Raw genomic sequence first — 26,375 nt, forward strand, 5'->3', positions numbered from 1 at the left:
TGCATTAAGAGATCCGTTTGTGTAATAACAGGATAGTCTTTTTTTTTTAATGAAGCACTGAATTACATGTATAAATAATTATGTAGCAGTACATCTCTATATATGTTTTTATTATTTAGAAAATGTTTACTTCATATTTCAAATAGTTGAGGAAGAGAAATATTACTTAATCTTAATATTATTAATAATAATTATTATTTGAAATATTTTTACTAAAGAATAATGGGGGTTTATCAGGCTAACAGAAAAAAGCAAGATGCTAAGGAAATTATTCTGTTATCAATTATACTCACAAAAATAGATGTATTTTATTCCCCAACTTGATGAATGAATTTGCAAAAATAGTAATTTGTACTCAGTTTGGGGTAATTCAAATTAAAAACGTTTATCGCAGAAAATGCAAATTTCTAATATCTTACCTTCATATGTATTAAATGTCATTTCAACGGAGTTAAGAGTGTATCCATGTTGATCTCTTGCGTGATTTCTTAACTCTTCAAACGTTCTACATGAAAAATTGCAGGCATTAATAGGACATTTCAAATTTCCTTCAGCCACAACAGGTACTTTATGTACTTCCCGAATGTGTTCATATAAAACCTTTTTCTTTTTGTACTTTTTGCAGCAGTACATACATTCAAATACTTCTATCTTTTCATATTCCATTGTTATAACAAAAAGTTATGTACTACAATAGAAAATAAAAAACTTATTTTGTCATCAGAAATATTAAAAAAATGAATAAAAACTGTAGCATATATTAAAATATTTAATGTTTGACACAAAAAAAAAATGGTAGCATATGATATTAAAATATTTAATGTTTGACACAAAAAAATGGTAGCATATGATATTAAAATATTTAATGTTTGACACAAAAAATGGTATAAAATATTTAATGTTTGACTGAAACTAACACGGTTTGCTATTCTGAAACATTTTTCATTTTCCTTTGTTCAACAAAGGAAATTTCAGCTAAATTTATCTGTTCTCAAAAGACAATATATGAAAAATAAATAGATTACAAAAAGTTTGTCTCAAAAATAAATACTTTACAATAATTTGTAATCACGTGTTTAATTACAAGCAAACAATATCTAAATTACCAATTAAAATATTTTATCAAAAAATTCTTTTAGCTCGCCAAAAAATATCACTGCAGAGCTCAGAAAACAAGCAACCGAAAATGGCAGGTAATCCTGTGGGGTAAATCTAAAACACCCCGCTTTTGACGTCACATGTGACGTGTACCGTTGACCAATCAAATTTTCCTGCCGAGTTGAAATTTAGTCGCTCCCAGTTTTGACTGCGAAAATTCTTTGCAAGAATGGCGAGTGTTAGGTATAGATTGTTAGAAAAACTCGTGCGATCTTTGCTCGTTAACGTGCACTAAAATAAAGAACAGTTTGTAGATTAATAAAGAAATTTGAGGACACCAGCTTGACAGTGGATATTAAAACACAGTGTTCTCATCAGCTGGAAGCATCGTTATTTTGCATTACAGTGATATAAAAAATTCTAAATTTAAAGAAAAACAACAAAAAACTGCCATTAGCTAGCTCGATAGGCAGATTTGTGAAAGAGCGATTCCGAATTTCATCAAGATAATGTTGGTGCTGCAGATTAAGTCGTAGAGTGTATTTGCCATACATTATTTTGCATTCTTGAATCGGATCATTCACCTGTATGGTAAGTATGTTAATTTTTTTTCGCCCATTTTCTGAAAGTATTTTGTTGAACATATTAAATCCGGCGCCTTTATTGGTGCCCCGTCTTTATACAGCAAACATAATTTGATTCTGTGCCATACAGTTATATTTTAAATTTACATTTGGCATGTACATTTTCAGCAACGATTGAAAATTACAATGATTTTCCACATTACGCCCTTAAAGCTAAGTACGGGCTCTCGTGATTAGCGGTTGTGGTGTGACTTACCTCACTCGTTTGGGAATAACATCAGAACAAGTCAGCGAGTTTTATCATGGCTAGGAGTAATGGATTACATCTGTCGTTTGAACGCATGTGCCTTTGGCATCCTTCAAGTGATAGTATGACAATCTGCAGCAGTAAATGCAGATTTACAATTAATGGTCCACACACAATGTAATTCACTTGTCCACATAGAGTAAGCTTGTGGACGAGTACTTTAACAATGAGGGTACTGCTCGTACTCTGTATAAAACATATCCTCACCTTGTTCTAAAATCTTTGGAATGGTTTCAGAACAGCCGTCTCTGCTTATCAGTCTTCTTCAACCAATCTCTAAACTTCCTTTTTACAAGGTTGGTAGTTACTAGCCTCTGCTGCGCCGGATAACCTGACTAAAGAAACGAACGTCAATGCAAAGCTTGTGACACTCTCTGCAAAGTCACATACCATATTAAAACTTATTTTTTTTGTTTGCATTACAGTTTTTCCCTGAATATACTAAGTAAGAAATAAGCACTTATATTCTTAAAAATGTATCTAAATATAAGATTATTTTATTAGTCCAAAGGGGCTTTGTCCCTGAAGGACTATTGTTTTCGTTTTGCGATTTTGCGTCGATTAACCAGAAACGGCGAATCACTTTTCAAACTGTTGCCACAAAGTATTATCGCCCTGTGTTATATTTAAAGAAATTAAATAATGAAAAATCTGCATAAAAGTATGTATATTTCTCGCATTGTGATAAAACAACGGTACCTAGAGCCATCAAATTTTGAATGATGTAATCCTACGAATATGGGCATGTGGAAGACCAAATTTGGAATTTGTTTTATTATAGATTTCCTATTTTGTGTAAAAATTTAACGAATTTTTTATTAAAAAACTCAAGGATTTCAAAGCGAACAATGGTAATGTTGTACAGAAAAAACATTTTTATCTCCACCGCGCGAGTTTCTGTATCGAAAATTTTAAAGATATTCTCATTTTAAAACTATTTTGGAATATTGCTGTGGAACTGAGTTTTATGGTTTAAGTCCGAAGAACGTGATATTTAATAAATAAATGTGACACACAAAATGTTAAAAAGACGCCCCTTTGGACGTAATTTAAAATCTGAAACATTTCAGATTTTTTTAATATTTTTTTTTGTTACTCTAATGATTAAATAAATCAGTAGACTACCGTCTAAAAAGTTTAACTTACTCAACACAAAACATTTCGCGGTTATCTTGAATTTAATGTTGTTTGCTTCTACGGCATTTCTCTTTATATATCACATGCCTTCGTAGTGTGAGTGGAAAGCACGTCCGGCTGGCAATCGGAAGATCCGGATTGTGAGTCCCGGAAAAGGCATTGCACATTTATCATGTTTTATGTCCGGAAACTAACCTAATTCCAAATTTGGGCTTGCAGGTGCCCATATTCGGGTGGAGGATTACGTTATTCAAAATTGGATGGCTCTAGGTACCGTTCTTTTTTCACAATGCGAGAAACATACATGCAGATTCTTCAATATTTAATTTTTTTTAAATATAATACGGAGCGATAATATTTGGTGGCAACAATTTGAAAAGTGAAACGTCGCAAAACGAAATTGGTAACCCTTCTGGGCTAACGCCCTTTGGGCTAAAAAGCGTTTGAAAATCTAGAGTCTAAAACTGGTATCGATTGGCAGAGCATGATTATCTTTCTTTTAAATTACTGCAAATAATGAATAAAACTATTTTCCTTAATTGGAAACAGTATTGTTTAAAAATATGTAAAATCAGAAATAATAGCTGTATTACCCCTTGCAACAGTATGACTGGGAACTAAAGGGAGCATCCTGTCAGAATTGAATATACAGCTGAAATCAAACCTCTTCTTCTTATCGCTTTCATATGTGCCGTCAAAAGTTCAAGGGTTAACAAAAGCACGGAATGTGGAATGCTAGATGCGTCGTGGATCAGAGTTCAGTTGCACAGAATTTATGAAGCGTTGTGTAAAATTACGCGTAATAATCGAGCGCGTCACGCGTTTTTTTTTTTTATGTCCAAAAATGGAAGTCGCAGATCTACAATATTTGCGTTTTAAATAATCGTATGACAGACTTCGCTTGCGAAGATTTACAAGAAAGATAATCATATAGTTCTGGTATATCGAGCTTATATCACAGATTCAAAAAACTTTTTTTTTTTTTTTTCATTTATTCATTTTGCAAGTAAAGGTTAAATTTTTATATCTCAAAATTTAGAGGTTTTTAGAAATTATTTTGGAATTACGTACTAGAATAAAATAAATAATAATAATAATATAAATAATAAAAAAAAAAATCTGAAAGTTTTCAGAATTTTATATTACGCCCAAAGGGGCTTTTTTTACGTTCTGTGTGTTACCTTTATTTAATAAATATCATGTTCTTCGCCCTTAAACCATAAAACTCAATTCAACAGCAATATCGCAAAAATAGTTTTGAAAGAGTTAGAATTTCCGATACACAATTTCGAAACGCTGGAGATAATTTTTTTTTTTTTTTTTTTTTTTTTTTCCCATACAGTGTTGCCATGGCTCGCTTTGAAATCGTTGAGTTTCTTAATCAAAAATTCGTTAATGTTTTAAAAAATTTGAAATAGATAATAAAACAACTTCCAAATTCTGGCTTCCAAGTGCCCATGTTCTGCTGAAAGACTACGTTATTCAAAATTGGATGGCTCTAGGTACCGTTGTTTCTTCACTATGCCAGAAACATTCATGCAGATTCTTCATTATTTAATTTCTTTAAATATAATACATGGCAATAATATTTGGTGGCAACAATTTGAAAAGTGAATCAGCGCAAAATGCCGTTTTTCACTTTCTGGGCTTTGGCTGATAATAATATAAATAAAATAAAATTAAATTAAAAGAAACCTGAAAGGTTTCAGATTTTAAATTACGTCCAAAGGGGCGTTTTTTTAATGTTTTGTGTGTTACCTTTATTTATTAAATATCATGTTTTACAGTATCAAACTAGAAAATTCAGTTCAACAGCCATATGGCAAATTAATTTTAAAATGAGCATATCTTTAAAATTTCCGATGCAGAGTCTCTCGCGCTGGAGATAAAAATGTTTTCTTTTTCGTACAGTGTTGCCATTGCTCGCTTTGAAATCATTCAGTTTGCCAAACTTAACATTACATGCTGGTCTGTCATACCGTGGCAAACAAAATTTTCATACGGACTTGTGTTCGAAAATGCGAACGGGGACCGCTAGGGGGCGATGTTCGCAGGCGTAAAGGTGGAGAAAGAATGTCGAAAGAGATGAATATGTCTTTTATTTAAGGAGCATGGTTAAATTACAGAAGATGTTCAAAATTCCTTTCATTTGCCACAATGTATGCTTTACGACGTCGACGCATGCATTCACGGACCCGTTCAAAATTGCAGGTGTGCCACGGACACGTGTCGCCGCTTCCATAGTCCTGGCGACGAGATCCATGTCGGATGTTACAGTCGTCTCGTACACCACGAACTTCATGTATGCCCACATGTAGAAATTCAGGGAAGTTAGGTCGGGGGGGATCGCGGTGTCCATGCGACTGGTCCTCCTCTGTCAGTCCAGAGATCGGGATTTGTCCTATCAAGGTATTGTCACAGAGTGCGTCATAATGTGTAGGCGCTACATCATATCGAAACCAGATGTTTCGGCGCGTAGCTACTGAAACGTCAACTATCAGATCCGGCAACACTCTTTTTGTAAAGAAGAGATAGGTTTTTCAATCGAGGCTTTGAGGAAAGGACCAATTAACATGTCACTAATAATACCAGTCCAAAGTCCTATGTTGCAACGTTGTTGACTTGGGCACGTGTAGACCCTGGGCTTTTATGTGCATGCTGTGCAGGTTCAGGACACCGTTTTCCGAAGAGGCTTCATTGGAAAACAAAATCCACGAAGGAAAGTCCGGTTGTCCGACCCGTTTGTGCATGTACCAGCGTGGGAATGCAACGTGTTGTGGATAATCGTCAAAATGTACACGCAAAACACGTTCGGTTGTTCGGAGACTTGTTTGCGGGTTCGTCTCAAATTCCAGTAGCACAGCTTCCTCTACGACAAATGTGCGTGTCTCAAACCGATGTGGCTATTTGCTTGGAAAGCTTCTGCTCACACAATCTACGATTCAGTTGTCCAAACAAAGCACGACTTGGTCAGTGTCTATTCGGAAGCACTCAAGGTACACTGCGGGGGGGAGGGGGAATGGGGCAGTTCTTTATCTCCCGCTTTACTGGGCCGATTGACGAAATTCAACTTACGTTTTTCATGTCGCGAAAGCGCGACTAAGGATATGTATTATATTTATATGTAGCATTGTTCTAATATAGGTATTTTGCATAAAATCAGACTTTTTCTGAAATAACATACCAACGTTTTTTCCATATTTAGATTATACGACTCAAATTATGCCTAGATATTAAATTTTGTAAAATTTGGTGCGAAATTTACGGAGAAACTCAAAAATTTACCAAACAACCAAAGATAGTACACGTAAAAGGCTAAGTTAATACTTCGTGATGTTTTCAATGTGCACAGGCTTTATGAAGAAATTATTAAAAATATACACCTTGCACACAAAAAAGGGTTGGGACAGGGCACACAAAAAGGGGATTGTCGAAATTTTAACTTGCGTTTTCCATGTAACGAAACGCCCACCAGCGGCCAAGCGGTAACGTCGCTGAACACAGGTAGTTCGGTCCGAGGTTCGAATCCCGCGAACGGGCTGGATGCATGAGTGTTTTCGTGGTTTTCCCCATGTGTAACGTGTATACGAGCCAGTTTCCCTTAAAACGTCCTCCACGAAGGCATCCTTCCCTTAAGGCAGATAGCCCTCGAGTGCTTTGCCGTAATCTAATAAACCGAACCAAACCATGTCTCGAAACCTTGACTTAAGTAGATTTATACATAGCATTATTCTAACATAGGCATTTTGACACAAAATCAGACTTTTTCTGAAATAACATACCAATGTTTTTCCATATTTCGATTATACGACTCAAATTTTGCCAAATTTTGTAAAAATCGCACGAGTAGTTTTTAAAAAATTAGCTCTCAAAATTTTAGCTCCTCAATGTTAATTGAATTTTGTATATATTTGTTAATATCTCTCTCTCTCTTTTTTTTTTTTTTTTTTTTAATTAAACTCATTTGATTCTTCCTTTCACATTTCGAAATTTAGGATCATTCCAAATAAAATTCGCCCAGTTTTATGATTTACTTTTAAAATTTGTATTTAAAAATTATTTTTATAAATTTTTCGAAAACATTTTGAATTATAATCTATAAAATTTTTACCATCATCTTAAAGTAGACGTGTTTCTACGCATACTTGCAGAAAATCACAGTTTTTTTTACCCAAAATTTCCGAAGATAAACGTGAATTTATATAGTGGCGCCATTTGAAATTTGGCATATTTGTTGAAAGAGATAACATCATCAAATGTGGTTTAGGCACTTTGTTATAACTGTTTGAAAGTAGATACGATGTGACTTTTTTTCGCTCCTGCAAGATGGAAGGGAAAGGAAAATAGGTTGCCATGTATTAAGAAGTTCGCCAAGTAAATTGTTCTTGGCAAAAACTGAAAAAAAAAAAAAAAAAAAAAAACGCGCCAAAATAAATTTTTGAATTTCTCCGTAAATGTCGCACCAAATTTTACAAAATTTAATATTTAGGCATAACTTGAGTCGTAGAATCGAAATATGGAAAAAAATTGGTATATTATTTCAGAAAAAGTCCGATTTTGTGTCAAAATACCTACATTAGAACAATGCTATATATAAATATAATATATATCCTATGTCGCGTTTCTAGACATGAAAAACGCAATTCTAATTTCGCCAGATATAGAACGGGAGATACAGAACTGTCTCCCCCACCCCTCAGTGTACATCTCTATCACGACTCGTCCATTTCTGCCCCCGACACCATACGCGTAATGCACATCGCAAATTCCGAGTTAGTAAACCTATTCATCCTCTTTTTGGAAATTGAAATGATCACGCTTCCACTTCCACTCTCCCATAAGTCTGCCTGCGATGATTGTCTTCTAGCAGTCGCCATTCGCATTTTGGGACCGAAGTTTCGATGTAAATCTTTGTTTACCATGACCAGCATGCTAAGTTTGGCAATGATCTTTTGAGAGGCCCTGTAGTTGCAAACATTACAGTTGCAAAGACAGTTGCTTGATTTGTAAAATTGAAATTTGTCTTGAGTTTTAGTTTATTCAACGGTTAAGATAGAGCTTTATCAGTTGGCAATATCAGATGACATTTTAATTCAAGAAGAGAAGTCACAAATTTATATAATTCGTATATTTAAAAAAAATTTGTCTATTTTTCGGGATTTTAAATGATGATAAATTCTTATTCAATGTATTAGACCAGAGATGATCAAAAACGGGCTAAAAAGTCTTTCTTGGTGCATCATGTAAGCATAGTCATTGGAAGTTGGGATCTTGCTTTTATTGTTTGCCAGGTCGAGGTGGAAAGGCGAAAGCGCTCTTAAATAGAATTTTTTTAAAATTACATTTTAAAGTAATATTTTATGCGCTTAATTTCACATTATTTACTTTAAGTAAGTCCCAGACGGAGGACACGGAATCACAACGGCCCTGCATGCGGGTCAACCGATGAAATATGCAAGACACACGTAAACTTCTATAAATACGAGCCTCCCCCTCCCCCCCCAAAAGGGCATCGATGATTAATCAAACATTTTTTGATAGTAAATTTGTGGCTTTTATAGTATACATTTAAATTTTTATTACAAATACTGTGTTGTAAAAACAATTACTTATCAATATATACTTAATGTGAGACATGAGATTTCGAATGTTCTTTTGCAATTATTTCATGCATGCTGGTTGGTAGGTCCACCCTCCTGCCAAGCCCAAGCTCGCCTTATGGCTTTTCTAAGACCGGCCACGAAGGAAAAACATATAGGACAACACAACATGAATAAACGAAGTCTGCAGCAGCAGCCATATTCGGTGCTCTTTGTTACTGGTCTATTCCAATTGCGACCAGGTTTTTATTAATGTTTTCCATGATCTCTTTTGCTATGTTTTTTGCTTCATTTCCGGTATAAACCAGGTCTTTAAAGTCCAGCTTGCTATTCCTAAGATCTTTTGTTAATTCACATTCTTCCACATAGTGCATGTTATTTCCCAGCTTTTCGCATAGTGAATTGTTTGAGTTTTCTTGAATTTTAAATCTGTTTAGGTAAGCCGAGAATCTACCGTGACCTGAAAGGATTCGACAAAGGTCTTTATCGGTTGTGGTTTAAATTTTTTTTTCGAGATTTCAATGTTTTCTAAGTAGTCCTTTGTACCGTCTGAATCTCTCTATTTTTTATTCCATTCTTTATATATATTTAGATCCATTTCCCTTATTGCTTTCCGTTTGGATCCCCGATAATCTATTCTTTCTATATTTACCTCAATAGCAGCCTCTTTTGCAAGGGCGTCCGTCCACTTTCACCCAAGAAATTTTTATTCGATGTTTTGTGGAAAGATCCCTATAGCGTTCTTTTACTTTTTGAATATCGAAACTCGGCTGGCCCGGGCTGGAGGGGCTTTCTAATGCTGATAGAAAATCGGAATAAATCTGAATTGTATGCTGCCTTGTCAAGTTTCCTTTTATCCAATTCATCGCTTTTAAGATGACGGCCAGTTCGGCTTGATAAACAGATTTAAATTCCTTTAGTTAATATTTTTTATTTTTTGTTTCACATTCATGGAAATGCACAACAAAAGCCAATACAGTTTCCACTCCAATCCCAGAGCCATTCGTATGTACGAGTATATCGATTTCTTATCCATGGGTTTTGTATCTATAACAGCTTCCGAGATCCGTTTCTTAACTGAGTGATCCGTAACAGGGATACTTGGAGATCTGTTGATTGGGTATCCTCAATGTTAACTAACTCAGATTTCAGATTTCCGTTTCTGTTATAGTAACAAGCGAAGGGCTTTCGTCAGTGACAGCTTTGCTTAAGAGTGGAGCTTGACCAGCAGATCTTTCTATCTTATCACTGCATTATAAGGTTCCAAAAGACTTGAAGCAATCCTTAATATTGTTGCGGGCTTACGGGTATGTAATAGATGCACACAGAATCGATGATAGGCTGATAACGTTTATTTTACCAAGCAAACACCTCACAGTTCTGGAACTTCCCGTAAAAATACTGAGCTGCTGATAGTATCACAGGAAGTGCAATCAGTAGTTACACTTCTAAGAATATCAAACACAACGCGAAGCAAAGCTCATCTAAAGAGCGGATCTAACGCGGAGGCATCTCAATATTCCGAACTGAACAACTCCGAAATAGTTTACCCTGGACGGCCAGAAAGCTCTAGTACTTTCCACTTTTCGAAATTACTGGAAGAAATATGAGGGACGAGTACGGTTACAGTTATATATAGGATCAATTACAGTTATTCCATTACAGTACCCAGTATAGTTATAAAGGGGCCGGACCAAAAATATCGCCAAAAGGCGACTTCTCGTCAAATTTAACGGCAAAATTCATTTGCCGGAACCATTGCCAGCTTGGCGATATCTCGCCAATTTGGCGAGGTAGCCATTTACTCGGTGTTAATTAGACTCTACCTGTATTCTTACAACTCCGACAAAGCTTTGCTTCTTTAGATTTTAGATGTTACATTAAAAAAAAAAAAAAAAAAAAAAAAACTACAATTTCACATATAATTTTATTAAAATTATTTACATAAGTATAGAATTCTAAGCAATACCGAATGTAAATTTTCGTCAGTAATTTGTGATCGGTATTTATTTTTCTTGTACTTTATGAACGAAAATATTCTTTGATGTAAATGTATATATGTAAATGCAAATAAAACTAAATCCTTTTTGATATAATCTAGAAAATTTTTGAATTTATTTGAACCACAAATAAACCGTTAATTCGCTGGAATGAAACTGGCTTTTACAGGTGGTCCGACTGCAGATCAATGAGTTCTCACTCAATCTGAACTAGTGTGTCTCGCACGTTAAAATTAAAAGGCGGGCTCATTAATGACAAATCTTTTTCAAATTATTTTGAAATCTTAAAATTCTTATTAGTATTTTTCTATACTTAACAAAAATCATCACTTTTCATGTTTTCTCGTGATTCTAATGTTGGAAAGTTTGGAATGAGGAATGTTTAAAGGAGAACGACGTTATTCAAAATTTGAACACTCTAGTACAAGAAACATATATACATTCTCCATTGTTTAATTTCTTTAAATATAATACAGGGCGATAATATTTGGTGGAAACAATCTGAAAAGTGAAACGCCGTTTATAGTGAAACACCACAAACTGCCAAAATGTAATTAATAGCCCTTTGGCCTAACAATATTTTATTTTTAATTAAGGATTTCTCCAAAACAAAATGGCCGAACTGAGTGTATCAATTCTTAAAAGTATTTGCACACTTTCATAATTGAGAATCTTTTACAAATATTATTGGAAATGAAAAAAGGAACACATTTTCGTTGAAATACATTGAGTCTCTTTTTATTATTAAAAAATAACACTAAATAATAAGAAGAATGTGAGAAATAAACGAGATTCTCGCATGAAGAACCATGTTGTCCAATTTTATTTTTCTTATTTTTATTCACATCACACCTTCCACAAAAACATATTAGACTGAAATAATCCAAGCGTAACTACCCCGAGAAAAAGGAAATAATAAGCAGAAAAATATCCATTACATTCAGAATTCTAAAGATTTGTTTTTACAAATATTTATTGCAAGGCCTGCCGGGAAAAAGAATTCAGCCGACTGCAAACGCACGCTCACATAAATTTTATTTTTAACAGTCATTGCCATTTATTGAAATAAAAGTCTGCATTTTTGATAATAATTAATGAAAAGATTGGTATGTGTTAAAATAAAAATTTTCAAACATCTGTTTCTGCTGAATTTTGACGAAGATTAGCCATCATCGTCAAAATTTCTGCGCTCTTCACGTATGACGGATTCAGAAGACGGCTATTCTCCATTAAACTTCATAAAATTTATCAAATGACTTAAATGACGAAGCGACGTAAAGTAGCTGATGGCGGCACGCTATTCTTCAATTAGATTACATCCTTTACTGCAAAATAATTTTACGCAACGTTCCTTATTTACAACATAATATTTTTCATTTTTTAACGTTATCTGTTTTCGAGAGCTGACGGACCATAAAAGTCGGTTAAAGGACAAGCAATTATCGTTTATTTCATCTCGGAACAGAACTTTGCTTGGTCCGTTGTGCCACTTGAATCCGGACCGATCAGCATGTTCCTGTTGCCTGTGTTTCGCTATCGTTGGAAAACCGTTGCTGGACTGGGAATTCCTTTTTTGCTTGCCCCCGTTCCTCTGCTCATTGGAACGCAGGTAAGAGTGGAGAGGGACTTTGCTTTTTCGATTGTCGTCATTGATTTCTCGTTGTCAAAGCAGATACTTGTTGATTTGGATCAAAAATCATAGTCTGTGCGCCTTTTGATGTGCCGGCTTGCCTTATCGCTATAGTTTCAATTTCGAAATGAATTATCTTCGTTTGGCGTTTTGTCCCGATTTGGATTGCATGTAGGTTGATTTTATCGTATTGGTTGAACGCGAGTGACAATTGTGGGCAAACAAAGTTGAAAATCTTTGCGCGAAGTCATAGAGCAAAGATTCATAATAGTCATTGTTTGCAAATCTTCGAATCAATGCGTAGAAATTTCGTGTTGAGAAATCATAAACAAACGCACTTATTTCTGGAAATCTATTCAGGGCAAGAGGAACTTTTTCAATAACTGAACTACATTGTGTTGTAAATGTGAAACATAATGCTTCGAATTTTTTCTGAAAAACTTGTGCCACTGATATTTTATAAGAAATCTTATTTATATATACATTGTAATATTAATTATTTTTTACCTTTAAATAAAGTATTTTTTTACCTTAAAATATTACTACTTAATAAATATTACTACTTATATAAATAAATAAATATTATTACTTATATAAATAAATAAATATTACTACTTACATTTTTCAAACTGTTGCCACCAAATATCGTCCAGTATTAATATGTGAAGAAATTAAATAATGAAGAATCTGCATTAATGTATATATATTTCTCGCATTGTGATAAAACAAGAGCCATCCAGTTCTGAATGGCGTAATCCTTCTTCGAATATGGGTATCTGGAAGCCCAAATTTGAAATTTTGAGTTTGTTTTATTATCGATTTCATATTTTGTAAAACTTTAACGAATTTTCGATTAACAGACTCAAAGATTTCAAAGCGAGCATTGGCAACGCTGTACAGCAAAAACATTTTTATCTCTAGCGCGTAAGACTGTGTATCGGAAATTCTAAAGATACGCTCCTTTTAAATGATTTTGCGATATTGCTCTTGAACTGAATTTTCTGGTTTTAGTGCGAAGAACATGATATTTAATAAATAAAAGTAACACACAAAATGTTAAAGAAACGCTCCTTTGGACGTAATTTAAAATTGGAAACCTTTCGGATTTTCTTTTTAATTTAATTTAATTTATTTATTTATAGAGTGTAATATTAATTATTTTTTGCCTTAAATAAAGAAAAAGACGCGAGTTTTTAAGCGCGTTTATTAAAAACTTTTACATTTTCATCGGTCTGACGTAATTTTCACGTTGAAAGTAAAATTGAAGAAATTTCGGCATCTGTTCTAGACTAAAGCACCAGATAAAGAATTAAGTTTATGTTACATATTCTTTCCGCATCCTAACTCTTTCAAAAAAATAAATAACTTTTTTTTCACATTCTTGCTCTATGGCTCTTGTTAGCGTAAAGCCCGTTAACCTGTAAGGGATCTTAAGTTTTACTAGAGTTTATTTTATTTTAAAACTTTATTGTCCTCTCTTATTTTCCACTTCCGGCCAGAATAAATTCGTAAATATGTTTATGCAAATTCTACTTGCTAACGCAGGTATGTGCCTACCCTAAATTCGTCGTTTTGGTGAAAATTTTCGAAAATTTTTTTATTTATTTATTTTATAGGCCATATATTTAGGTTTCCAAAAATGCTTTATTTTTGTGTTTACGATAAATAGAAGCAAAGTTATAGTATAAAAAGTAAACCGGAAGGGAATTTTTGGATGCCGGAAGTTGGCATTTAAATAGTCGTAAAAATGTAAGCAATAAGTTTAAACAACTATTTTCTAATTATTAAACAATATAAAAGCTGTAAAAACAACACATCTTTCACTGTGTGACACTTTGCTGATAAAATGCCTACATGGGAAGACTCAAAACAATAATGAGTATTTTAATAACCTTTTGAGGTATATTTTACCTAAAGAAACTTTTGTCCAAGTGAAAACATTGCTTTTAGGTGCAGATATTGCTGTATTATTATTTAATTCAAGATATTTAGGACTTTTACCTATTTTCAGGTATATAGAAATAGAAATTAATACGCTTGAAAGCTACATGGGAATAGAAAAACAGCGAATTCAGAAATAGAAACGCCAATCTCTACAAGCAGCAAACTTAACCAGTAAAATGCTAAAAGAAAGTCAAAATTAGTTAAGAATGAAATAAAAGAGGGCCTAACATACAAATAAGGCGAGTTTTAAAGGTCTAAAGTGACTACAAAAGTTTTTGTGCTGTATTAAAATCTTTAAATTCATTTTCTGAGAAATTCTGTTTTTCGTTACTTTTGATTGCGATTACATTAATTTCTCAAAGTGTATTTAGAATATTGAAATGAAATTTTGCCAAAATGTTTTATTCATATTTATCTGAGTTCTGTAGCAAAATCTGACCTCTTTGTATTTATTTATTGATTTTATTGACAGTATTTGAAAGAAAAGAGGATATTTTTGTTGAAATTTTGAGTTTTTGCACCAAGTTTTGAATATTTCAAAAAAATTTATAAGTACTGCAGATCTTTTGCTACAGAATACAGGTAAGTATGTTAAGTATATACTGTGTAAAGATTAATGAAGTATATTCATTAGAATTTATTTTAGGAGATCTGGCGTAAATGAAAATTTTCACTAAAATTTTACTAAATATTGCTTATATTTGAAAAAATTCCATTTAAATTCATAGTTTTATATCCCATCTTACTCAAAAACCTGTGTGTTTAATTAAAATTTTATGTATTTAAGAAAAAGGGCTCCGTATGCAGGCACATACCTTAAGTATTGAAGCTGTAGCTTTTGGCCAAGAACAGAATTTAGATGGAGAGAAAGTGAGCCTCCTTGCCACTGTGTTCCACGCGAGCTTTCAATCAGTTGCTGTCCGCCTTTAAGGTCAAAGGTTTAGTCCTCTCGATATTTATTTAAAACGTATTGTAGTTTTCCTCAGTTTGTGTACTACGAGGGTAAGTTGAAAAATAAGTTTTCCCTGTCGACTGTGGTCAGAGTTGTGTATGAAAGTCAAAAAATAGAATGAGACATTAAAGATATGACATACCTTTATTTTATGATTCTCTTACGAGTACGTTGAGACATTTGTCATATCTCTTGATAGGCTTCAAAAAGCTCTCCAGGAAAAAATCAGGGCTTTGCATATAAAAGAAGCGTTGAACGGCTTGTTTCACTTCAGTATTGCAAGTAGAGCAAGTGGAGGACATACCGAGAGCTGGACGGACGCGCACGACCACTACAGATGCAAATGTCAGAAAGGTGGATGACATGATTAGAGCGAACCGGCGTATCACCATCGATGAAGTAGCGGAAGAACTTGGAATCTCTCATGAGCGAGCTCAAAACATCATACACGACATTCTTCGATACAGAAAAGTGTCAGCACGATGGGTGCCCCGACAATTGACCTCGACACACAAGAAACAACGCATGGGGGTCAGCCTGGAACATCTCGTGCGTTACCATGAAGATGGCAATGAGTTTCTGTTTCGGATTGTGACATGGGATGAAACGTGGGTCCACCATTTCACGCCAGAATCGAAGGCCGCATCTATGGAGTGGAAACATCCGTCATCACCTGTCCGAAAGAAGTTCAAGACAACTCCCTCTGCAGGTAAAGTGTTCCTCACAGTTTTCTGGGACGCCCAAGGAGTTTTGTTGCTGGACTTTTTGGAGGTTGGAACCATCAATGCTACGCGCTACTGTGACACCCTGTCGAAATTGAAAGAGGCGATTCGGAAAAAGCGGCCTGGCCTTCTCACATCTGGCGTTATGCTGTTGGATGACAATGCCAGACCACATTCGGCGACCGCAACGCAAAAGCATATTGCAACTCTTGGTTGGGAGCGCCTACACCATCCGCCATACAGTCCTGATCTCGCACCAAGCGACTTCCATCTGTTTCCGGCTTTGAAGAAAAATCTCGGGGATGGCGCTTTGGAAGCAATACTGAAGTGAAACAAGCCGTTCAACGCTTCTTCCATATGCAAAGCCCTGATTTTTTCCTGGAGGGCTTTTTGAAGTTTATCAAGCGATATGACAAATGTCTCAATGTACTTGGTACCTATGTGGAAAAATAAAGGTATGTCATATCTTTAATGTCTCATTCTATTTTTTGACTTTCATACACAACTCTGACCACAGTCGACAGGGGAAACTTATTTTTCAACTTACCTACGTACATGAGTAATAAACTAAAAGGCCAACCTTAGTGTTAGTCATCTGTGTAAAGTTTTCAAAGTTAGCTCTTATTTAAATTTAGTTATTTAGTAGTTCCTATATTTTGACGTTCAGACCACAAGCGGTTGGTCTTTGTATCCCGAAGCCATCTATGAACTTTCATTAAGAATGAAATTATTCTCAGAACAACTGCAGAATTCGAATCAGGACAGTCAAACTGCAGATAATGCAATTGGGTCTCTATCATCCTCTTCCAGTGATGAATTAGATTTTTGAGAAATATTTTTTGGATAATATAGGAAAGGCTAAGGCAAAGAAAGCGAATGAAAATAAAGAACCAAGAGCCTTTAGATATAAAATTAATAAAATACAAGCAAGATTTCTACATGGCCTTTGAAGAAATAGGATTGTGCTTGCAAGACCCCTCTTTTAGAACTTATATAAAAATCTAGCCTGAAAAGTTAAAAGAAGTAGCCCTAACAGTGATGGCTCTTCCTCCTACTCAAGTTAGTGTGGAAAGATTCTTCTCAGCTCTGAAGTTTATCAAATCGTATCTATGGCCCTCCAACAAAGATCTTGCCGAAGTTATACTTTTTCTTAGAAGTAACTAATGTAACTAATGCTAGTTTTTCCATTTCATAATAGATATTAATTAATGTAAATAATTTGCTATGCCATCAATTTTTTCCCTTATAGCATCTATTACTTCTTTTATATTAAAAAAATAAGCTGTAACCCATATATATATATGGTTACAGATATATATGAGGCAGTGAGATACATCCGCTGACCTCATAGATCACGTGACTTATGTATACCTTCCGTAAACAGACAATGCAGATGACCTCAGAGATGCCAGTTTTTCCATTTCATAATAAATATTAATTAATGTAAATAATTTGCTATGCCATCAATTTTTTTCCCTTGTAGCATCTATTACTTCTTTTATATTAAAAAAATAAGCTGTAACCCATGTATATATGTTTACAGATATATATATATATATATGAGGTATTGAGATACATTCCGCTGACCTCATAGATCACGTGACTTATGTATACCTTTTGTAAACAGACAATGCAGATGACTTCAGAGATCACGTGACGTATTCACAGCTAATGCAAACAAGCAAGGTCATTCTTCCTCTTCTTCTCTTGCGGAATGTATCTCGTTGGAGTCGGTCATTTTCCCTACCGACTCCACAGCCCTGCATCCACCACCCTTTTAGTTCGAGGGCCACTGTAGAGACATTAGGAATTTTTGGTAGCAGGAGAGATGATGAAAAATGAGCAATACCCTGTCCTGGAATCGAGCCACGGACCTGTCGAATACGCGCCGAGCGTGCAGACCACTACATCACGAAGGCACGCTAAGAAGGCGGGAAAATTACCTTATGCAGTCAACATCAACAAATAAGTAAACAGCTGAAATGAGATGATTTTCTCCGGCCTTTAAAGCTTTTTAATCGTGCACAAGAACATTCTGGTATTTTCTCAAGGTTTCTGGAAAGCAAAAGAGTACAATTACGAGATATCTATTTATTAAATGTTAAATGCGCGTGCTCTTGTATTTTAACTTTTTCGGCTAGCTTTCTGTTAAAACTCGTCACGCGCTGCATTGCACGGGGAAATAAAACAATTTAAATTTTTATTCCACTAAAAATAGCAAATTAAATACAAAATCCGTAACAATATGTTAATTTCTCACTCGTAATTACGAAAGCGAGTGATTCTGACATTTTAGGCCCACAAATAAATGAGAAATGCTGTTTTAACATAGCAGTATAATATATTGTTTTAAAGGGTGATTAAAATAAAAATAATTCTCTTAAAAATTTTTATTTTTAGTAATAATTTCAATAAAAAAATTCTGAAAACTTTCAGATTTTAACGATCGCGCGAATGGGTTTGTTAAGTTTTTTTTTGTGCTCTCTCTGAGATCGCAGCCTACCAGTCTGCTGTTACACTTGTTGAGGCATTCGAAGTAGGAGACGTGAAAAATGAAAGCCTGGAATCGAATCACGGACTTCTCAAATACGCGCCGAGCGTGCAGACCACTACATCACGAAGGCACGCTAAGAAGGCGGGAGAAATGCATTATACACTCACTTCAACTAACCTTTTTTTAGTCCAAAGGGATTTGAATCCCGAAGGACTATTAGTTTCGTTTTGGCATTTTGCGTCGGACGGATAAATGTCGGTTCACTTTTCAAACTGTTGCCACAAAATGTTAGAGTCCTTCATTATATTTGAAGAAATTAAATAATGAAAAATCTGCGTAAATGTATGTATATTTCTCGTATTGTGATAAAACAACGGTACATAGAGTCATCGAATTTTGAATAACGTAATCCTCCAACGAATATGAGCATGTGGAAGACCCAATTTGAAATTTGAAATTTGTTTTATGATCGATTTCCTATTTTTTAAAACTTTGACGAATTTTTGATTAACAAACTCAAGGATTTCAAAGCGAGCAATGGCAACGTTGTGCAGAAAAAACATTTTTATCTCCAGCGCGTGAGTCTCTGTATCGGAAATTCTAAAGATAGGCTCGTTTTAAAACTATTTTGCGATATTGCTGTTGCACTGGATCTTATGGTTTAAGTGCGAGGAACATGATATTTAATAAAGAAAGGTAACACACAAAATGTTAAAAAACGCCCCTTTGGATGTAATTTAAAATCTGAAACATTTCAGATTTTTTATTTATTTATTTTTTTTTTTTATTTTTATTTATTTTTTTTTTTATTTATTTTTTTTTTTTTTTCCGTCTTTTAAGCTTTGTTATTAAGCATCATTTTCTTAGGACTTACGCCGTATACAGTTCAACAACAAAATTACAAAAATTTTACAACAGTATACTTTAGAATTCCCGATGCAGTGTTAAGTGTTGGTATACGTTTTTCTGTTTTTATCTTAGTTTTTTTTTTAATTAGTTAATTTAATTCATCATGTCACAAACTTTTTACGAAACACTTTTTTCGTATTTTTATTATTAACATTTTGTGTGTTTACTTTATTTATTAAATATCTCGTTTTTGGTGCTTACGTCACATAATGTTCGTTTCGATAGGAAGATTAGAAAATATTTAAAAACAGTAAATTTAGCAAATTAAAATTAATTTTAAAAAGATCTTTTTTTCTTTACATTAATTTTAATTTGCTAAATTGGTGAATTTATTTTCATGGTTTGGTTTTACACTTGATTTACTTATGCTATCTGAATTTAAATGATATTGTAGATTAGTTCGAAAATTAAATCTTTTATATGTTTGCACATTTTTTAATTATTTTAAATTTGCTTTTTTAAGTATATACATGTTTGTTAAAATTTAAATTTGTTTAAATTTAAATTTCATTCCTTGCAGCAATGGCGCAAAGAATTAATTAAATTTGTATTTAAATTAAATTCATTCTTATGAAACAATATTAAATATATATATATATAGATGTGAAACAGATATGTGAAAGGAAAAAATTTATGCATATTTATTTCAGTTATTAAAATATTATTTATGCATATTTCAGTTTTTATTCCTCTACACATATGTGAAAGGAAAAGATTTTAAGCATATTTATTTCAGTTTTTAAAAATGTGTAATTTTTTAGATTTTCTTTATTTCCCATTAATCTTCTAATTTTTAAATAATATAAGAATACTCAGTCGAATACCTAAATGCGTGAAACTACTCCACAAACGATATGTAATCTTTTTGTTTCTACAACTTTATGTAGACTGGAATGGCAACAGTAAAAAATAATATGTTTTAGAATAAGAATGGTTGTTTTAGAAGACCGATGTCTTAAAAAGTCATAAATAATTTTCGTTAAAATATATTAGTGAAAGTTATTTAAAAAAATGATAATAATGTTTATGATGTAGCTACCGCTACATTATTTGGTTTCTGATCTGGAGTCAGAAGAATAAAGACTATAATAGTTGAAGTATACTATAACTATAGCGTATTTCCGACGCTGACTTCTGTAAAATACAGTAGGGAAAGTTATTCTTTAAAAAAATAACATTTATAATTATTTTATTTATATTTCGCAGATATTTATTTATATTTTGCAGTTTATGATGTAGCAAGCGCTATATAACCATTTTCGGATGGTCGGGAAGAAAAACTATTTAATTTAGAAATCCAGACAGTCGTTGAGATGCTTACGGTTAAGGCGGTTCTAAAATGACAGAATATTAATTCGAATGTCATAACTGCCGTTAACTGCTCTTTCATATTTCAACTTTCATTTTCCCTTGCATGACAATGAATGTGAAAGATTATTTATTTCCTCATTGCAATCATTGTTTGAAATGTATATTTCCAGGATATCTTTCAATTGTATTTGACGTAAACTCATTTCTCCGTCTTTGTTTTTCATTTGGATTAGCAATTGTTTTATTCTCAGTTATTCCGATATTCAAATAGCGCCAAAATCGAAAGAGTAGTTTCGATTTGAAATAATATTAATAAATTCAACTACTCTCCGTTTATTCAAAGCAAACTGTAAACACATAATGATAAAATATTCATACGGTAAACATTTAGTAATAATCCGATGACAAAGTTAAGTTTTAAAAATGTTCTACCTAATATTAAAACGGATATTAATTTTACAAACATTCAAACAACAGAAATCAGCGTTATATTTGCAAATTTTCAATGGACTAGTTTTGGTGGTTTTACCGAACCATCATCCTCAGCAAACAGGACCATTTTCTTTTTGGCAGCTGAGGATGATGGTTCGGTAAAATCATTGAACGAAACTGAAAATTTGCAAATATAACGCTGACTTTGTTGTTTCACTTCTAAATGAATATTTGTTCGGCGGATTTATCAGAAGTCCGCTGTTCATATATATATATATATATATATATATATATATATATATATATATATATATAATAATTTATTTCCTAAACAGTATTGATTAATAGATTATATTATCTCCTAAGTTAAATGAAAGTAGAATTATTTTAAAAGAGTGAATCCATACTGGTAAGTTATATTTTCAAAGATGTTTTGAAGTAATTTGAAAGCAAAATGTTAATAATGTTTTAACGGGGACTGGAGTTAAATCATCATGAAGAATAAAATTTCAATTGTAAAAGGAAAAATTAAAAACATGTAATCATTGTCATTGATCGGAAATTAGTTGACTTTTCAAGGGGAACAAACCGACTCCCGTTCAATGAACAATAATTGATAAAAATATGTAAATACGAAAGTGTTTCGTCTTTACTCGAGTTATAAGTTAAAGCCAAACCGGCAATTCTAGTCAGGCCAAAAATTTCCGCGAATAGAAGGGATTATGAACCAATGCTGATACTCAAAGAACTTATTCTTATGAAGCATTTTAGTCAATTCAATAAGGAGTAAAAAGCAATTACTATAGAGAAATCCTAATTAACTCGAGTAACCGTCCCCGACACTTTCATGTTTATGTATTTGAGTTCTATATTATTTGTAAAAATTAAACATTAGAAATTGTCATTATGAAATCGAATTCAAAGTAAAGTTGGAATAAACATAGAAGATTACAAAATAAGATAAATAATGCAAACTTTGTAAAAACAAATCAAAGACAATATAAAAATAATATAAAAATAATATAAAAAAATAATATATAATAAGAACAGTGAATGTATATGAAGATATAAAGGCCAGAAAAGGTATTAAGTAACTCACATTCTTTCTAGTGGGGGAGTTGGCAAAGTGTTCTCTTCGTGTCTGACTCATAAATGTAGGGTGTCCGAAAATTCTTAGCGGCAGTGGGGGCTTTGAATAATATCAGTCGGTAAGACTTGGGTGAAGTAATTTATGGTAGTGGGTGGGACTTGGAATTCTTGAGGGATATATTATGTAGAGTTCTTATTTGAGTGAGACTGTCTGTTAAGATTTTTTTGAAATTACTAGTGAATGGAAATTAATTAATTTCTGGCTAATTGTCATGTCGCAATGATTAAGAATTTAAGAAAGAAAAAAGGAATTTTCACTGTCCAAGAGCTATTAGACAGACTAAAGTCATGAAATAGGCCCATATTTTTAGAACAGTATAGTAACAGTATAAGTCTGAAGACAATTAGCTTTTTACAATATATTGAGTAATTACACTATATACAAATCCTTCAACTTACAGTCATCCAACTTATACCGCCTTCTCAGGTTTAGGAACAAATTATCATATCCCTATCAGTTAAATGATTTAGAGTGAGTATTTAACGCCTGCTCTTTTAAGGCAATGGTTGATAAATTGAATGGGAATTAGATTATTTTTGAGAATTTTAATAAGGAGCAAAATTTCGCGTTGTAAATCTATTGAATTTAAATACAAATTTAATTAATTCTTTGCGCCATTGAATTTAAACAAATTTAAATTTTAACAAACATGTATATACTTAAAAAAGCAAATTTAAAATAAATAAAAAATGTGCAAACATATAAAAGATTTAATTTTCGAACTAATCTACAATATCATTTAAATTCAGATAGCATAAGTAAATCAAGTGCAAAACAAAACCATGAAAATAAATTCACCAATTTAGCAAATTAAAATTAATCTAAATTTTTTTTTAAAAAAAATGCATAAGCGAATGACTGTTGAGCAGGCAAGAGACAGACTTATCAAGGGGAAATTGCCTCCAAACCTAACTCTACAATCATTCAATTCGTGTTTCGTCATTCATGCAGGCAAGGGTAAAAGTCAAAACCAAAAGTAAATACATAGTGAAGAAGGTCCAAAAAGAAATACCAATAAAGGGTACCTTGAGAAATATATATATATATGGCATTAAATACTATATTTCTAGTAATATATAATACAGTCACATTAATGGCGTGTTAGGCAAACAAAATCCCTTCCAAAAGGCCAACAATGAATCTCTGCCAATTAGCATTAATCTGCACCGGCAGCCGAGGTGAGTGACCAAACTGATTTCGCATTTAGCTGTAACCGCTGTTTGGCTACTCGGCTGTTGCCACAGTAACGTAACCAGCAGGAAAAGATTACCTGATAAACAACGCTAAAATGAAATTTTGGGAAATACCCAAAAAGATCATCGCTTTGAAGTTCTTCAGACTTCCTTTCTGTGAAACAGCAAGAGATAATTCTCACAAACACTATCACATCAAAACTTGAGATTTCCTCATAAGCTAAGGAAAAGTGAAACTGCTTAAAATCGATATTTTATGCTACTAATCTGAATGTTTGTTTTTCGATATATATTTCGCTACTTAACTAATTATTAGCCTAAACCAGAAGGGTTATTTTGTTTCGTTTTGGCAATTTGCGTTGGTTCATTATAAATGTCGGTTCACTTTTCAAATTGTTGCCACAAATTACTACAGCCCTGCATTATATTTAAAGAAATTAAATAATGAAGAATTTGCATGAATGTATACACGTTTCTCGCACTGTGAAAAAAACAACGGTAAATAGAGACATCGGATTTTGAATAACGTAGTCTTCTATTCGAATACGGGCATCTGGAAGCACAAATTTGGAATTTGTTTTATTATATATTTCATATTTTGTCAAACGTTAAAGAATTTTTAATTAACAAACTCAACGATTTAAAAGCGAGCCATGGCACTGTACGGGAAAAAAAAAAAAAAAAAAAAAAAAAAAAAACATCTCCAGCGCGCGAGACTCTGTATCAGAAATTCTAAAGAAATGTTTTAAATATTTTGCGATATTGCTGCTGAATAGAATTTTATGGTTTAAGGGCGAAGAACGTAATATTTAATAACATAACGTTAAAAAACGTCCCTTTGGGCGTAATATAAAATATGAAAGGTATATATATATATATGATGTACCAGCTTTTGTTCGGAATAAATAGATTGGTGAAGAAATATAGATGTAGTTGTAGCTTAAATTATCAGACGATAAGTTTAAAAAACAGGATCCATTTATTATTGGTCAGGAGAAATAGCAGTTACAAAAATCATATTTCCGGAGTAAATAAAAAGAATTACTAATAACTTTTTGTATGAAGTTTACTGCATCGTTACATTAAACAAAAGACCCCGATATTCCTTTGCGAGTCCTTTTATGGAAATTATTTATTTCCATAAAAGGACTGGAAATTGGACTGGAAACTCCTTTATTCCTGGAAAGGCGGAGCTTCCAAGAAATGACGTCAATTTCGTCAGCCCTTCCAGTTCGCTTTAAATATCTCCAGAACATCCTATAAGTGTACGTGTAGAAAAGGCGGGAAAAACAACTTGACTACGGGGCTGTGGATTTAATTCCACGTACTTTAAAATAAGAGACCGTCGCCATTAAAAATGAAAAGAACATACAGTTAGAATTTTAAGTGTATTCTTGACTATGGAATTTTATTATTACAAAATATATATATATATCCTTTTTCCTGTTGCTCTTCCATACACTTCTAATTTTGGAAACTAATCTCCGAATACTCATGGGAAATGACTGCATTTATATAAACTGTATTCACCAGAAATTCTCAAATATTAAAACTCACAGTTATTTACGTTTATAATGCGTATTATCTAAAGCAGCATTCTCAACCGGTGGTACCCGAGAGAAAAATAGATGATACGGAAAGAAACAAATTATTTTTAACTATTAAATTCAAAAATTAAATACCCCAACATCCTGTTTAAATTTTTTCTCTAACACTTGTAACAGTCGGTATATTAACATCTCGAACGAGTGTTATTCTTTTTCACTTAGCAATTTATGTTTCTTACAAAAAAGGGCGGAAATTGTTCTCAGACTTTGAAACCTCTCATTTATCTTCCATATTATAAAAACTCTTTCCTCATCAGAGTAATAATGTGAATCATTTAAAAAGGCATTTTATCTGTTCTACTTAAGTATTTTGCAACAGCTTTTGTTTTCTACGATGCGTGTAATAAATAAAATAGGTTTATAACACCCTACAGTTAGAGAGATTACAAAATTTATAATTCCAGTACTCTATCGTCTTCCAAAATAAACGGAAATGTTAATGATGAAATTTTGCTGTGACATAGAAGTGGATCATCGTTTTATCTATTTTTTAAAACTTTATTCAAACAGCAGTCTTCTTCTCAAACTCTAATGACCTTTTTAATGTTTTGATATTTTCGTATTTATATTACTTTACTTCTAAGAAAGAAATACACAAATATGCACCGAGGAAAATGAAATTTCCGAAGTTGATTTTTATTCTCTTCTTGAGTGCAGCTGAATTTTAAATTAGGTTAGATTAATTAAATGTGGCAAAATCTCATGATGGCTATTTCCGTAAGGACAGCAATAGCCTTTCGTGGAGGACTTTCTGAGGGAAACTGCTATTACACGTTGCTTATGTGAGAGACCACGGGAACCAACTATACAACCAACCCATTCGCCTGAGACCAAATCCGGGTCGAAAATTTAGTATTCCGCTGCAATTTAGCTTTATTAGGGCTACAATTTAACTTTATTAAATAGTTAAAGAATAATTAAAGGGTTATTTTCATCATTTATCAACAATAAGTATCAATTTTCAGCTTTTTAATTGTAAAATATCCAACGTGTTGTTAAACTGCAGTCTGAAGATTTAAGAATCTGGATATTTTACATTAACGTTAGAAACATTTTAGAATTTTTGGAAGAATATTACGTTCGTTATTTTATGTTACTGTACTATGTATACTGCGAAAAAATAAGGGGGGGGACAGTTCTATATCTCCCGTTCTACTATTCCGATTGACGAAATTCAACTTGCGTTTTTCATGTCTTCAAAGCGCGACTTAGGATATGTATTAGATTTACACATAGCGTTGTTCTAATATAGGTATTTTGACGCAAAATCGGTCTTTTTCTGAAATAGCGTATCAATATTTTTTT

At 33.0% G+C, this 26,375-nt stretch overlaps 1 protein-coding gene across 2 annotated transcripts in view; it reads left to right on the top strand.

The window, feature by feature from the left end:
• The first annotated feature begins 1,366 nt into the window (after positions 1 to 1,366).
• Positions 1,367 to 26,375, top strand: part of LOC118201279 (Na(+)/citrate cotransporter-like) — a 172,772-nt gene continuing 147,763 nt past the window's right edge. The window contains exon 1 of one of the 2 annotated variants that reach the window (XM_035373347.2): positions 1,367 to 1,689. In XM_035373347.2, coding sequence (XP_035229238.1) covers positions 1,687 to 1,689 — 3 coding nt within the window. In that variant the 5' untranslated portion in view covers positions 1,367 to 1,686. Of the gene's footprint in view, positions 1,690 to 12,178; positions 12,336 to 26,375 lie in introns of those variants that run through there. The other variant, XM_035373346.2, reaches the window with a different exon arrangement.

This window comes from Stegodyphus dumicola, chromosome 1 (genome assembly GCF_044657685.1).
Source record: "Stegodyphus dumicola isolate Sdum_Otavi_A_Nest chromosome 1, ASM4465768v1".
Classification (NCBI taxonomy): domain Eukaryota; kingdom Metazoa; phylum Arthropoda; class Arachnida; order Araneae; family Eresidae; genus Stegodyphus; species Stegodyphus dumicola.